This window comes from Thunnus albacares, chromosome 11 (assembly GCF_914725855.1).
Source record: "Thunnus albacares chromosome 11, fThuAlb1.1, whole genome shotgun sequence".
NCBI classification, from domain to species: Eukaryota; Metazoa; Chordata; class Actinopteri; order Scombriformes; family Scombridae; genus Thunnus; species Thunnus albacares.
In genome coordinates this window covers 17,836,134-17,850,133 of record NC_058116.1, presented here as the reverse complement: position 1 = coordinate 17,850,133, position 14,000 = coordinate 17,836,134, and the positions used below count along the sequence as shown (strand labels likewise).

Below are 14,000 nucleotides of genomic sequence, written 5' to 3'. Positions count from 1 at the left end.
CAAAAAGTTAAGACACATGCCAGATACTGTAACGACAATGTCCGCAGTTCAATTCCAGCAGCGACATGAAGGCTGCACCTTTGTTGCATGTCTTTCCTCATGTCTCCCTCTCCCAGTTTCCTGTCATCTCTCTACTGTTGTGATAAGAGAGACGTAATGTGGCCAAACAATATTTGAAAAACAAAACAAATCAAGAACACATTTAAATGATCTGTGAATCAGCTCTTAAAGCTGTATTTTTATTATTGTCAACAAATCCCATGAAATTGTGATTATTAAAATATCAAGAGACAGACTAACATGCTTTTGGTTTTGGTCTCTTCGTCCAATTTATGGATTTAGGAAAATAATAGTAAGAAAAATAAAGAACAATGCCAGTCTTATCCCTTTAAATATTGATACATTTTTTGTGTTGTTATTCAGCTGGTATCAGACAGATATCAGCATTTTTTGGCCTCAGGCTTTGGTAGAAAGTCAAAGAAGAAGTGGTGACAACTAACAACTCCTTACTTTGATTTTAAAAAAGATCATCTCTTCTTCTGTCTAACGCTCTTTGTCATTGCACTTGTCAGCTTCTTGAGAATTTGTACGACAGAGTCACTGTCCTCTAATGCTTGATTGTCTTGCTTTGCATGTAAGTTGCTTTGGATAAAAGCATCTGCTAAATGACAAAATGACATGATGTAAATGTAAACTGGGTTTTGGGCAATATGATGACACATAATCTGATATTAATTTGTCTACCATCAGAGAGTTTACCATAGTGTTTATGCCTTGGTATGTTTGCCTTTGTCCACTCTAATATTTCTGGTATATTAGGCCTCTGTGGTGAATTTTGCAAATCAATTAACAGCTCTAATTTATGTTAAAAGGTCGTCTCCCTTCCTTGACCCTGTTCAGCACCGTCTTATTTAACACTAACAGGCAGATAAAGACGCTATAGATTTTCTCCTGATGGGTCAGTGAGTGTAGAAAAGCAGAAAGCATGTTAGCTGCGTGGCTGGCCTGTGTTGGCGGCTATGGCCGGCACTGCTGTTTAAGCACTGAGAATGGTTTGTATGTGCCAGATGTTTTGCTCTTAGCTGTCGTAATACACAGCAAGGGTTTTAATCCCTGCTATACTGTTACCGCTTCACAGAGAACATAGTAAAGCCCTCGTTGTGTGCGTGTGATCTGTTTAGTCAAACTGTTTCACAGAAATTTCCCAGAATTGCATTATTCGTATCTACTCTGCAGTGTCTTTCATTCAGCGACTCCATCTCTCATGCACTGATTTAAAGCCTATCTGATATTCCTGACCTCCTCCACCCTGCTGTGTTTACACTCAATAGTTAAAAATAATCATCATTAATGTAAGCTCTTCCAATCCCAGATCTATGAGAGGAAATGAGAGGATTGCTTTTCTCTCTGTGGAGGTTATGAGGGCCCATGGCAATAGCTCTGATCGTGTTTGTGTTGTATTTTTTTGTATATGCTTTCTTTCCATTTACTTTATAGTTCAGTTAACATGTTTCTCTTTCTTGTTCTTTATCTATCTCCCGTCTCTACAGGTAATTTTCAACATTCAGACAAACCAGTGCGTTAGGACGCCCCCCACTCATCATCACTCGGCAGCCCATGCACATGCATGACACCATGGGTAGCTCCCCCGAGGTGCTCTCATGGACTTCCTGCCCCAGTCTGTTGGTGGGCAAGCTGAAGGAGGAGCTCAAACTTACCGTGGTTGGGGACGCCATGAAGAAATCAAACACGCCCAACTCCCAACCCCAGCCTCCTCAGGCCCCTCCCTCTAATTTACCCCCTCAGATTATCACAGACCTGGCCCCGCCAACACACCTGCCCGTTCCCCTGCAGACGCTGCAGACGCCTGGCCAGGATGAGGACTCAGTGCTGGGGGGTTTAAGTCCCCCAAACACAGCCTTGAGCGTGGACTCGACGCGAAGCGAGGGTGGGCATTTTGACAACAGTGTGCTCCAGCTGCAGGAGCAGGACCATGAGGAAGCCGGGTCGCCGGCGTCCTGCGAGCACGGCGGTTGTGGCAGTGGAATGGAAGAGCAGATGGGAGAAGGGGACTGTCCTATGGACCACAATGGAGAGGGGAGACAAAGCCACCCACATCACCCTGATGACATCAAGCTGCACTTCCACAGAGCGGGGCCTGGGTCCGGTGGCTTCCTAGAGGGGCTGTTTGGCTGTCTTCGTCCAGTCTGGAACATCATAGGAAAGACCTACTCGACAGAATACAAGCTACAACAGCAAGGTTAGCGCTTATATTTCTGCATGGCATCTTTTAGACAACTGAGTGCACCATGTGTACTCCAGATGTCCCTGTACCTTTAAGGCATTCCAAGAAACAAACTTCAGATCTCCCTCCCATTTCTCCTTGTGTATTCTGAAACTGTAATTGAATAGCCACCCCTGGCTTCACCATATTGCTGTTCTGGGTGAAGCGGTACTGCTGTCAGTTTGAATTGAGGTCATGGTGAAGGTAGATTCACCTTGCTGCAGGGCTGCCTGTACAAGCTGGACATACAGGCTTCAGGATACGAGTGTGGTCAGACAGAACTGGGCTGGGTCTTGTGGTTGGTCAGCTAATGTTCAAAATTAGTGTGCTAGAGTTTCCAGCAGCACAGCTACTCTTCTATGTTGGTTTCAAAACCACATAAGGAGGATGGAACAGCATATCACTCACTGTTTCAGTATCTAAGACAGTTACAGCATTTTCACACAAGGCCGTAGGTTTGCTTTTGCTTAGTATGACTAAATAATACAAGATCTAGTGCTAACCATGTGTTTTTTTTGTTTCTGAATTACTATATTACCCGTAAGGAAGGAAAATGGAGACTTAAACTACATGACATTTATTTTGCAAGTAACAATTTCTCTTCCTAAAGAGCAAACCTGACAGCACAAACAGAATAGACAGCCAAAAACAATGCTAAAGGTCAAAATCTGTCTTATACACTTAAAAAAAGAACAACTTGTAGTGTTCGCTATATATGAAATATTGACAAAATGTTATTTATCTGTTTCCAGACATGTGGGAGGTTCCGTTTGAGGAAATTTCTGAGCTGCAGTGGCTGGGTAGTGGTGCACAAGGAGCCGTCTTCTTGGGCAAATTTCGCTCCGAGGAGGTGGCCATCAAGAAAGTGCGCGAGCAGAAGGAGACGGACATTAAACACCTGCGAAAGCTCAAGCATCCCAATATCATCAGCTTCAAGTAAGTCGACAACCATTTGACCTGCTTTTTACTAGATGTTACACCTTAACTTGTTTTTTAGAGGTGCTGCTCTACAATTTAGTTTATTGTGTTTTTTAGGGGTGTGTGCACCCAGGCACCTTGTTACTGCATCATCATGGAGTACTGCGCCCAGGGCCAGCTCTATGAGGTGCTGAGGGCAGGTCGGAAAGTGACCCCCAGGCTGCTGGTGGACTGGGCCTCAGGCATCGCCAGTGGCATGAACTACCTACACCTCCACAAGATCATCCACAGAGATCTCAAATCTCCCAAGTGAGTCGCCTCTTTTACTGGTATTGTCAGATGAGAATATAATTTGAGGAGTAATTTTGGAATAATAAAGGATTTTTTTTTTTACTTTATTTAATCAGGTATTTTCATTGAGTTTGGATCTCTTTTTCAAGAGAGACCTGAGAACAAGAAACATTCAGATACACACACACACACACACACACACATATATATATATATATATATATACACACACACATATACAGATACAGAAACACAGCTAAGGCTAGACAGATGCAATCAAAAGGAATGAATAAAAACAGTTATATCAGTCATAGTTATAGAGTAGTCAGATAATAAAGTTTTAAAATCTCCATTGGGGAATGAAATACTAGTTTGAGGGCAGTTTGCAGTTCATTCAGTTTAAAAGGTGCATAGTACCTGAGACCAGTTCTGCCAAGATTAGTGTGTATATATGAGATAACTAAGGTTAAGTAGTTACTGGATCATGTACTGCAGTTACAAGACTTAAGATTTCTTCAATTGTTTTTTGTACCTTTTCAATTCTCATCATTGTTTATTCTACTACATTTATATCACCTAAAACACCCCTGAAGCCAGGTTACAATAGAAGTACAATTAAATAAAAGGAAAATGCTTCTCTCTCTTCTCTTTGGTGTAAGGCACCAAAGTTGTTATTCCCTACTGATCTACATGAAAGGTTTTTCACTGCTATGCAGCAGCTCATGGGGGCTCTGGTCACGTTCTTATAGCTGATCTGTAAAGCTCATGAACAGCTCAGCGGCCTTGTTTGAGATTTCTTAGCCCTCGGCAGCAACAACAATCCAGCCTTTCAACTCTGAATAGTCTGACATTAACTCAAATACCGTTCTCAGAATTAGTAAAAGCTAGTGGACTTCATGTTAGGCGGACAAGACTCCGTGTCTTAACTCATCCTGCTCATCTTGTCTTGTCCTCAGCACACTGTAGCCCTGTTTCTCTAATCAATATCATCATGCTGCAGCACTGCCAAACACTGTATTAGTCAGCAGAATGATAGGAGGCTGAATGTACTGGAAAGGTCAGTCTCATTTACTTAATGGGGTGATTCAGATGCAGAAATGTGCTTCTGTAACAGTGGAGGGTTTTAATCTTGAAAACTGATGTTGAATGCTATAAAATGAAATGTATTCTTTAAAAACAACAGAATGTCACAGGAAAAAATTGGCATCTGTCTAAATGGTTTAACCTGGGTCATCTTGTCATGGGTTAATATCAGCCTGACACTGCTTGGCTTTAATATAAAAGGGTAAACATGAGTTTCTACAACTTTCTATAACTACATAATTACTACAAAGCTGACATAGAATTATGACAGGATTACTGTTATTTAGCTCTTAATAATACAGTCTGACTTACTCAATCTCACAAATACTTAAGTAGGATTGTAATTTGTAGGTTGTTACAACATTTCAACCATATTTTACCATACTTTGTATAATTCTGAACTTTGTTCATGCCAATCACAAGGTTTGTGTGTTGCAATATTTACTAAAGAGTATTGCCAATATGTAACTGATGTGTGTTTTCTGTTTTTGTCTCTGTTAAAGTGTTTTGGTCACCCACAACGACTCTGTGAAAATCTCTGACTTTGGAACGTCCAAAGAGCTCAGTGACAAAAGTACAAAGATGTCATTCGCTGGTACGGTGGCCTGGATGGCGCCAGAGGTGATAAGAAATGAACCTGTGTCTGAAAAAGTAGACATCTGGTGAGTTATTAAATGCTGCAAATTTAAAATTATATCATTTTAAATCATGTGTGGATGTTGCTGTACTGATGCTCGTCTATCTTTACTTGTGCGCTGCAGGTCATTTGGAGTTGTGTTATGGGAGCTGCTGACTGGAGAGATTCCCTACAAAGACGTGGACTCCTCTGCCATCATTTGGGGTGTTGGCAGCAACAGTCTTCACCTTCCTGTTCCCTCAACCTGCCCGGACGGTTTCAAAATCCTCATGAAACAAACATGGTGAGTATGGATCATATATTAAGCGCATATATTAAGTTGGTTGATTGCTTTGGACAATAGCTAACAATGCATAACACAGAATTGCTCAAAAGTGCATGTTCTTGTTTTAATCACATCTCCTCTCTCTGATGTTCATTGATACCAGGCAAGGCAAGCCCAGGAATAGACCATCTTTTCGTCAGATCCTCCTACACCTCGACATCGCCTCCGCTGATGTTCTAGGAGCTCCTCAGGAGACGTACTTCAAGTCTCAGGTCTGCGCTACAACTGAAAAACACAAGCAAATTGCCTTCACTTTGTATAAGTCACATGATTCTGTACACTTGTTTTCTCAAGATATGTTTAGTATGCACGTACTCTCAGCTGTAGCATTGATAGCAGTATGGATTGTCAGCATTTTTGACTTTGTCTATTCATATTACAGGCTGAATGGAGGGAGGAAGTGAAGAAACATTTTGAGAAGATCAAAAGCGAAGGCACCTGTATCCACAGGCTTGATGAAGAGCTGATCAGACGCAGGCGGGATGAACTCAGGTGTGTGAACAGAGACAGACGTTCAGAGAAACATAAGATGTTACTAAACATGTTGCTCATCTGTGAATGATGGCATGCACTCTTTCTGCCAGTTGGGGACAAGTGAACAAATGCTGTAGCACCACCATTTGGCTAATCTGTACAATTCAAAAAAACTTCAGAATAGCTTGGTGAGATGCAGTGTACCATTAAAATGCTGATAGACTAATAGACAGACCACCCGTTTTCCTCTTTATTTGTCTGTTAATTATACTGTGATGTTAATTATTCATAATGTGGTGTGATGTTGATTTGCAAGTGCAGAAGTTGTTTGAACATTTGTCTGCAATTTCCAACCCTTCTCAGGCACGCACTGGACATCCGGGAGCACTATGAGAGGAAACTAGAGAGAGCCAACAACCTCTACATGGAGCTGAGTGCCATCATGCTGCAGCTGGAGGTCCGAGAGAAGGAACTAATGAAGTATGTAAATAAGCTATTTATCACAGCGGTGATAAATAACCCTAACCTAACCCTAACCCTCTGCTTTACTACTATCCTGCTGCATTCCTCATTATCAGGCTTCACTGGTTGTCAATTTCCTCCTTCTTAAAGGCTGTAACCAACTATTTAAAACTATTATAATGGCAAAACAGCTGACAGTTTGAAAAAAATTGTTTGAAGTACTGCTACAGCAGAAAAACTTCTGGGTCAGTTTGTATTTCTAGAACAATACTGCATTTTTTTTTTTGTCTGAAATCACCATCAATTCTCAGAAACATTGTTAATATTTCAGTCTCAGTTTCCCAGGCATTTGTTTTTGTTTGGGTATGACATAAATAAATAAAATTCTCTGTGAGTTTCCCCTCTCTTGATTTGTTGCCATTTTCTTGACCTATTTTTCCGCTTGTCAGAATTTCCGTTCTCTTCTGAATGATTGATTTTGTGTGTTTCTCAAAAAAAAAAAACAACCAAAAATAAACATCTATTGTTACTGTATTAAAAGTAGGATTATCTTCACTAAGATCACAGATTTGTACAGTTCACTTGGATTCTGTCTTCTGTCTTGTAAAATCATATCAGTCTAGAGTTTAAAGTAATGAAAGCTCTGAATGCACTTCACCATCATTTAAACTTATTCTGTCATCCCCGTAGGAGAGAGCAGGCAGTGGAGAAGAAATATCCTGGGACCTACAAACGCCACCTGGTCAGACCCATCGTCAGGTCCAACGCTGTAGAGAAGCTCATCAAGAAGAAAGGAAGCATTTCCCACAAAGCTGGGTTACCTCCCGCCAAAAGGTTTGACCCTTGGCAAATTTAACAGCTTACCATAGACGAAAAGAGAATTATAAATGCCTTGTTGTAACGTTTATCCATTAAATAAGTGATAATTATCAGTAAAGTAAAGATGAATCATTATACGTTCATAAGAAGTGTCATTAGAATAAATTATTTAGCTTGGAGGGTATAAAATTAACTTAAATGGCTGTTAAAATTCTTAATTCTGATATTTCTGTGTGGATGTCCCTCCAGGCCAGACTTGCTTCGTTCTGATGGCATCCCCAGTGTTGACCCTCTCCCCTCCCCCTCGCCACTATCTGCCAGTCCAAAGGTGTCCACGCCACCTGGCAAAGCCCGCTACCGAAGCAAGCCCCGTCACCGCCGCGCCAATAGTAAAGGGAGCCACAGCGAGTTCCCCGGGGTGCTGAAACCTGCTGCAGGGGTACTAGAAGACACCCAGTCGCTCCAGGAGCAGCCCTATCACCATCATCACCACCACCACCATCACCACCACCCACCAACCGAGGGCCCCTTCCTCCCCTTGAAGGGCCGTGAGGAGGCCGTTGTCAACTGTGCCAACAACCTGCGCTACTTTGGCCCCGCTGCTGCCCTCCGTAGCCCTCAGACTGACCACCTGCAGCGCCGTGTTTCAGGCTCCAGCCCTGATCTCATTTCCACCACAGTGGATGCAGACACACGTCAACGGACTTCATCCACCAGCTCCAATCCCATCCCAGGTGCAGGCGCTGGTTCTTTGTGTCCCTGCTGCCAGGCTCACCCTTTCCCTGGATGCCTACACTGTCAGGAGACCCCTCCTGCATCCAGCCACCCAGAGTTGCCCCACTACTCACTGCTTAGCACCCAAGAAGGCACCCATTCTTCTTTAGGGGCTCCCAGCAAAGATCCTGCTTCAGATGGCGAGGCCACAAACAAGGCCGAGTCTCAGGAGCAGGAGGCGTCCCAACACACACACACCCTGCCCACTGCACTGCCTCGCACTCTCAGACCTCTCAGGAAGGTAAGTAGCTGGAAGCCTTACATCAGTCGAGCTATGATAAAGTCTGTATTTGTGTGAAGGAAATGGGGGAAAATGATGGATTAACAGCTATAATTGCTTCTCTTACAGGGTGGAGATGAGTCATCTGAAGAGGAAGAGGGGGAGGTGGACAGTGAAGTGGAGTTTCCAAGGAGACAAAGGTAAAATGCTCATTTACATGCAACCTTTACCTTAGTGTTGTAACACTGTTACATCATGTGGTGCAAATGAGGAAAATCAGAGAACATTCACCACATCATAATCAAAATAATTATTATACTTTGTAATATTGGCATGTCTCACACACAGTAAGCCAGGTATGAATCAGTCTTACAGGTAACTACTTGATCACAGCAGCCTCTCATCAACAGACTTTTCTTCTTCCTTTGCTCCGTCACAGACCTCATCGCTGTATGAGCAGCTTCCAGTCTTACTCCACTTTCAGCTCAGAGAACCTGTCTGTGTCTGACGGAGAAGAGGGAAACACCAGCGACCACTCCCACAGCGGGCCTCTGGAGAGGATGAGCGCCAGTCAGGAGGAGCACCTGGATGAGCTGCTGTCACACACACCAGACATCCCCATCGACATCTCCACCCAGTCAGATGGCCTGTCTGACAAAGAGTGCGCTGTCCGTAGGGTCAAAACCCAGATCTCCCTGGGCAAACTGTGCTCCGATGAACACAGCTATGAGGTCAGTACTATGGATGTGACTTCTATATTTTTGGAGGACCTTGGTTGCATGTCTCTCTCTCCCGACATTTCCTGTCTGCCCCTCAACTGTACAATATCAATTACAGGAACAAATGTCCAAAAATAATCTTTAAAAAAATCATGTTCAAATAATAAAAATTATATTTTACAGCAGTTGCCTGACATTGTATCTGTGCTACTGTTTCACCATCTTCTGCATCTCATTTCTCTTTCAGAATCCGCTACAGTTTGGGGACTCAGACTGCGATTCATCAGAAGCAGAGTGCTCTGATGCCACCATTAGAAACAAAAAAGTCGGGGCTCCTTCTTCGTGGTGAATCCACCCGCAGGACTCTGTTCCGTTTTTGCCTGGAGGCCATCGTGTCCCACTCTGCCCTGCAGAAAATACAGCAATAAAGAGGACAACAAAGCCCCCTTATAGCAAAGCCCCCTGCAATCTCTCCCAGAAACTCCCCCTTGCCCTTCCCCTCCTAAAACCTCCCCTCATCTCTAGCACAGCATCCAGGCAACCCATGGCAGGGATTCCCTTTTGAATGATAATGTACAGTAGATAGTGTAACATTCATAATTTATTTTTGTCTGAGTTTTGAAGGAAAATTCAGGACATCTGTAAATTCTCTGATCCAAACAGAACAGAGAGAAAGAAAAAAAAGACTAATAAAAGACACATTTTGAAACTGAGCATGGGCTAACTGTGTGTTAGAGAGAGACTGGGACTGGATGAAGATGCAGTTGATGATGATGAGAAGTGTGAGGCTGACAGCTAGCAGTGAGGAGTCACATCACTGTAGTTTTTGGCCTCTCAGGTGACTGACCCAGACTTTGAGCATCACTACAAGCCTTTATCTGGCTGCAGTCACTCTCTGCATCTTATTGATTTAGACCGAAAACCCCAACCAACAAGCACTCTCTCTTACTACAGTACGACCAACCTGCTTTATCATGAGTGCAGAGCCCTGTTACCCTGCCTCCCCCACCCACCTCCATCCCGTCCCCACCATGGCGGGTGGGGAACTGGGAGCTCATGAAAACAGTGTGAACACCAGCATGAACAACCTGCCTCGCAACCGGACTCCCTCCCCAACACCACCACACGTTTCTAGTCATCAGGACCCTCACTGAACTGTCCTCGCATGCCTGTGCAGCCTGCAAAATGCAAAAGCTGCCAGAAGACTGCATGAAGTGGACAAGCAAGCAGAGTGAACAGAGATGAAGACTCAACTGACAGCTAAGGAAAAAAATAAATTAAGAAAAAAAAGAGACTCTTTCTCTGTGATCCAGCTCGTCCTTTTCCTCAAGACGTCATTGTCATCATCAATCAGATGTCATGACCAGAGGTGTTGAGGGAGTTATCAGTGTGTGTGTGTGTGTGTGTACACAAAGCCCCTTCCTCTCCATTAGACATTACAGTTTCAAGTCTCATCTCAGGATTGTTTGCGGACTGTTAGAAACAGGACCGGACCAATTATTGTATGTTGGAATGTTCTTTGAGTGGCACATATTATGGACCGTGCAGGAATATTTAAAGGTCTTATGGATAGCCTTGATGTTCAACCCTTTATTGCTGTAACGAACATTAATGTTACGTAGAGATGTAGACCCTTTTAGTTGCGCTCCAGGTGCAGTATCCCATTTCTTAAAGTCCCTCAGTGAAGCATCTCATGTACCATTTTCTAGCAGGGTAATTCATACTATCCATGTGTGGCATGGAACTGTGTAGGTGTCCAAAAAATGCTAAGTGTGTCCTGTGCAAAACAGCAATAACATAGGTTGGGTGAGAAGAGGTTGCTCGCTCAGGATCCGGAGCGTCTAGCTGGCTAGACACAACATAGTGACTGCTGGCTAGTGGAGAGCAACAAGTCAAACAGCTTATAGATCCTATATTCTTAAATTGTCCCATTTTTGTGAACTCACCTTTCCAGAGTTTGATGCTCAGGTTTTGTGTTGCTGATTGAGAACGGGAGCAATATATCAACAGCCACTTGATGGCGACAGTTACAATGACTTACATTACCTTGTGTTATGTAAATGTCCTGGCTCCACTCCTTTTTCTACCCAACGCAGACCATCCAAATCCTAGAAGCCCAGCAATATTACTTTTTTTTTTAGGTCTCGTTGTCTTTGAAAAGGGGATACTGCATCTGTGAGAGCTTTCTTATTATCCCTGTCTGAGTGTTTGTCATTCACCTTAATGATTTTGCGGTTGAAAAATAGCGAGCCAGGGTTGAATTTAACGATAATGATGTCAAGATGTCAGCTCAAGTGTATGCAGACGGCTGAGATTCTTAAATACGGAATATAAGCCAGAGACAAGGCCACAGAGCATTAAGCTGCTCTTGGTTTTCAACAACCTCATCTCAGTGTTAGTTACTCCTGTATATAAACATCTGTAAATGTAATGTGACCTGTTTTTTTGTCCTCTCTCATTAACGTATCGCACAGCTCTGACAGAGCTTCGGGCTTCTGTCACCAACAACCAGCCGACTGGTTAAAAATGAGCAGGAAATTCTTTAAAGTGTATTACATCAGTATTGAACACTGCAGGAGGTTGTGAGTCATATAAACCCAGTATCACAAGGTGAATCTAAAACTGTACTGATGGATAATTACCTTTTGCTTGAAAGCTTTGGAAAGGCTTGGTACTGAAAAACAGCTGCTGCCTTTCCTTGAGCCTCCTTCAACCTTCTTCACTCTGTTTACGTTTGTGTGAAATAACCTATAGTGTATTGTAATGACTGGGTAATCCGATCAAGCTGTTAACATTGTCTTTCTGGCATATATGCTGTGAAGTATGATTGTTGTAAAGTTTTTAATTTAATTTTGATTCTTTTTGTTTTTTCTTTGTAGCTGGCCTACATGATTATTGAATTAATTTATTATGAATGACTGGTAAGGTGTAGTGTTCTTTTTAATTTCAGGCAGCTTTAGAAACGTCATGATCTATGATTTCTCCTGAAAAGTATTATTTAAAGGAAGCACAATGAATTGGTATGGGAAGAGGACAGTATTTGTGTGGTAGAACGAAAGCATCGTCATATCTTTGACCCTGCAGGGGACCGTTGATCAATTAGATCGCCATTGTAGATGAAGTATGGATTTAGCAGACTTTACATCAGTACACTGCAACATCTGGTGTTACAATATTTTTCTTATCATAATCACTTTTGTTTCAAACATAAGCCAGTCAGAGGACTTTAACCGCAGGGTTAATGAGACTGTAAGCCTGAAGGCATGTGTGATGCAGATTTCTATACTTCTGCAATGACCCCTTCCTCTCATTTTTAATCAAAAAAACCCCCACTTACTTACATCTGAATTTCTGTGAAATTGTCTCTAACTGTGGACATCATGTTGCCTCATCCCATGTATCGAACATCTGTTTCTTTGTTACTCTCATTTCCAACCCCCCCTTCCTGTTGAATGGCATTACGATCAACCAATCCTGTCAGTTCCCTGTATTATCCAGTGTACAGTACAGTGGGTATCTGGGAGAATAAAATCCGAGCAAGCAAGTGCATGGAATAAATGCTGATGTACTGTACCCAACACCTTATGGCCTGTCTCTTTTGTGACCAAGATTATTGCTGATTTTTTTTTATCAACTCTGCCTATAATTTGTATTAATTGACAGATGAATCCGTAGATTTATTGGGTTTTATAATTACTATAATAGTCTTGCATGTTTTATTTTATTCATAAAAAACTACTGTACTTGTCTTTTTTTGTTTATGATATATAAACATAATATGTTCAGGACCATATCCAGGATTTTAGGAATATTGAGGTCACACATATGGTTTTTCCACAAAGTTCAATTAGCTTGTTTGAAATTGTACTCCCTCTCACTGCATTGATTCTGGAAAAATTCAGAATCATTAAGGGGTGAGCACAGAGAAACTTTCCCTCTTCAGAAGATTAATGTGAAGCTCCAACATCCAGGAAATACTGAGCAAAAACATTTTTCGGTGGCGGGCAACTTCATTCTAATACTAATCACATTTAAAGAATTAGCCTTAAAAACATGATGTATGACCTCTTTAATTGTTAGTAAATCCTCCTCTGGTCATTAAAATACCAAAATTTCCAGAAACAACACTGGTAGCTATGGCCCTGATATGAACATTAATAATACATTATATACATACTGTACATATGACATTTTTTTTAACTTACAATTTAAGGATCAAAATTGTTATACTTTTCAGCAAAACCTGGCAGCTGACAATACTGTTAGCTGTTGTCAGTATATATGTACTATGTACTATGCATATATCTATTTTACTGAGAACATTATGGCACAAAAATGTCCTACCTTATCGTAAAATAAGCTAGCCAGAGGTCACATTATGTTGTTAAACATAAACCAAAACAGGAAATGAAAGTAGCCCTAAACTATATCAACTATAGGTTTTTAAAGGACGAGTTCACAATTTTTCAAGTCTGTCTTAAAACAACATTCAGGTGCCCAAATGAACACTGAAACATGTTTTTCTTGCCATCATCATTCCTCCTGTTCATACTGACTATTAGAGGATCCCTTCATAATATACTCACAATGTAAGTGATTGGGGCCAAAATCCACAGTCCTCCCTCTGTGCAAAAGTTAATTTAAAAGTTTACCTGACGCTAATATGAAGCTTCAGCTGTCCAAAGAGTCAGATCAAGTAGATATCTTTCAACATTATAGTCTGGTTGTACGGGTTGTACAGGTTGTCACATACAAAGAATTTCCCTTAGTGTTGTGGTGCAAAATAGTCAAAAATATACACAAAATTAAGTAATCCTAAATAATATAAGAAAGAAGGAAAGAAATGTACAATAAAAATATGCAGAATATATTCTAAGAGAGAAGAGCTGCCACAGGTTAAATTTTAAATTGAGGAGAATTAAATTAAATGTACAAAATATTGACCAGGACTGTAAATGTGGCAGATATCTACCTGATATGACTAACTCAGACTG

The 14,000-nt window shown here is 41.7% G+C and overlaps 1 protein-coding gene across 4 annotated transcripts in view; it reads left to right on the top strand.

Moving 5' to 3' along the window:
* Positions 1 to 12,584, top strand: part of si:ch211-45c16.2 (mitogen-activated protein kinase kinase kinase 13) — a 45,334-nt gene extending 32,750 nt beyond the window's left edge. For all 4 annotated transcript variants that reach the window (XM_044366054.1, XM_044366051.1, XM_044366052.1 and 1 more), the window contains 13 exons: positions 1,551 to 2,260; positions 3,037 to 3,220; positions 3,320 to 3,511; positions 5,080 to 5,238; positions 5,338 to 5,496; positions 5,642 to 5,750; positions 5,921 to 6,030; positions 6,376 to 6,492; positions 7,165 to 7,308; positions 7,543 to 8,308; positions 8,417 to 8,487; positions 8,727 to 9,018; positions 9,254 to 12,584. In XM_044366054.1, coding sequence (XP_044221989.1) covers positions 1,618 to 2,260; positions 3,037 to 3,220; positions 3,320 to 3,511; positions 5,080 to 5,238; positions 5,338 to 5,496; positions 5,642 to 5,750; positions 5,921 to 6,030; positions 6,376 to 6,492; positions 7,165 to 7,308; positions 7,543 to 8,308; positions 8,417 to 8,487; positions 8,727 to 9,018; positions 9,254 to 9,355 — 3,048 coding nt within the window. In that variant the 5' untranslated portion in view covers positions 1,551 to 1,617 and the 3' untranslated portion in view covers positions 9,356 to 12,584. The remainder of the gene's footprint in view (positions 1 to 1,550; positions 2,261 to 3,036; positions 3,221 to 3,319; positions 3,512 to 5,079; positions 5,239 to 5,337; positions 5,497 to 5,641; positions 5,751 to 5,920; positions 6,031 to 6,375; positions 6,493 to 7,164; positions 7,309 to 7,542; positions 8,309 to 8,416; positions 8,488 to 8,726; positions 9,019 to 9,253) is intronic.
* Positions 12,585 to 14,000: the final 1,416 nt, after the last annotated feature.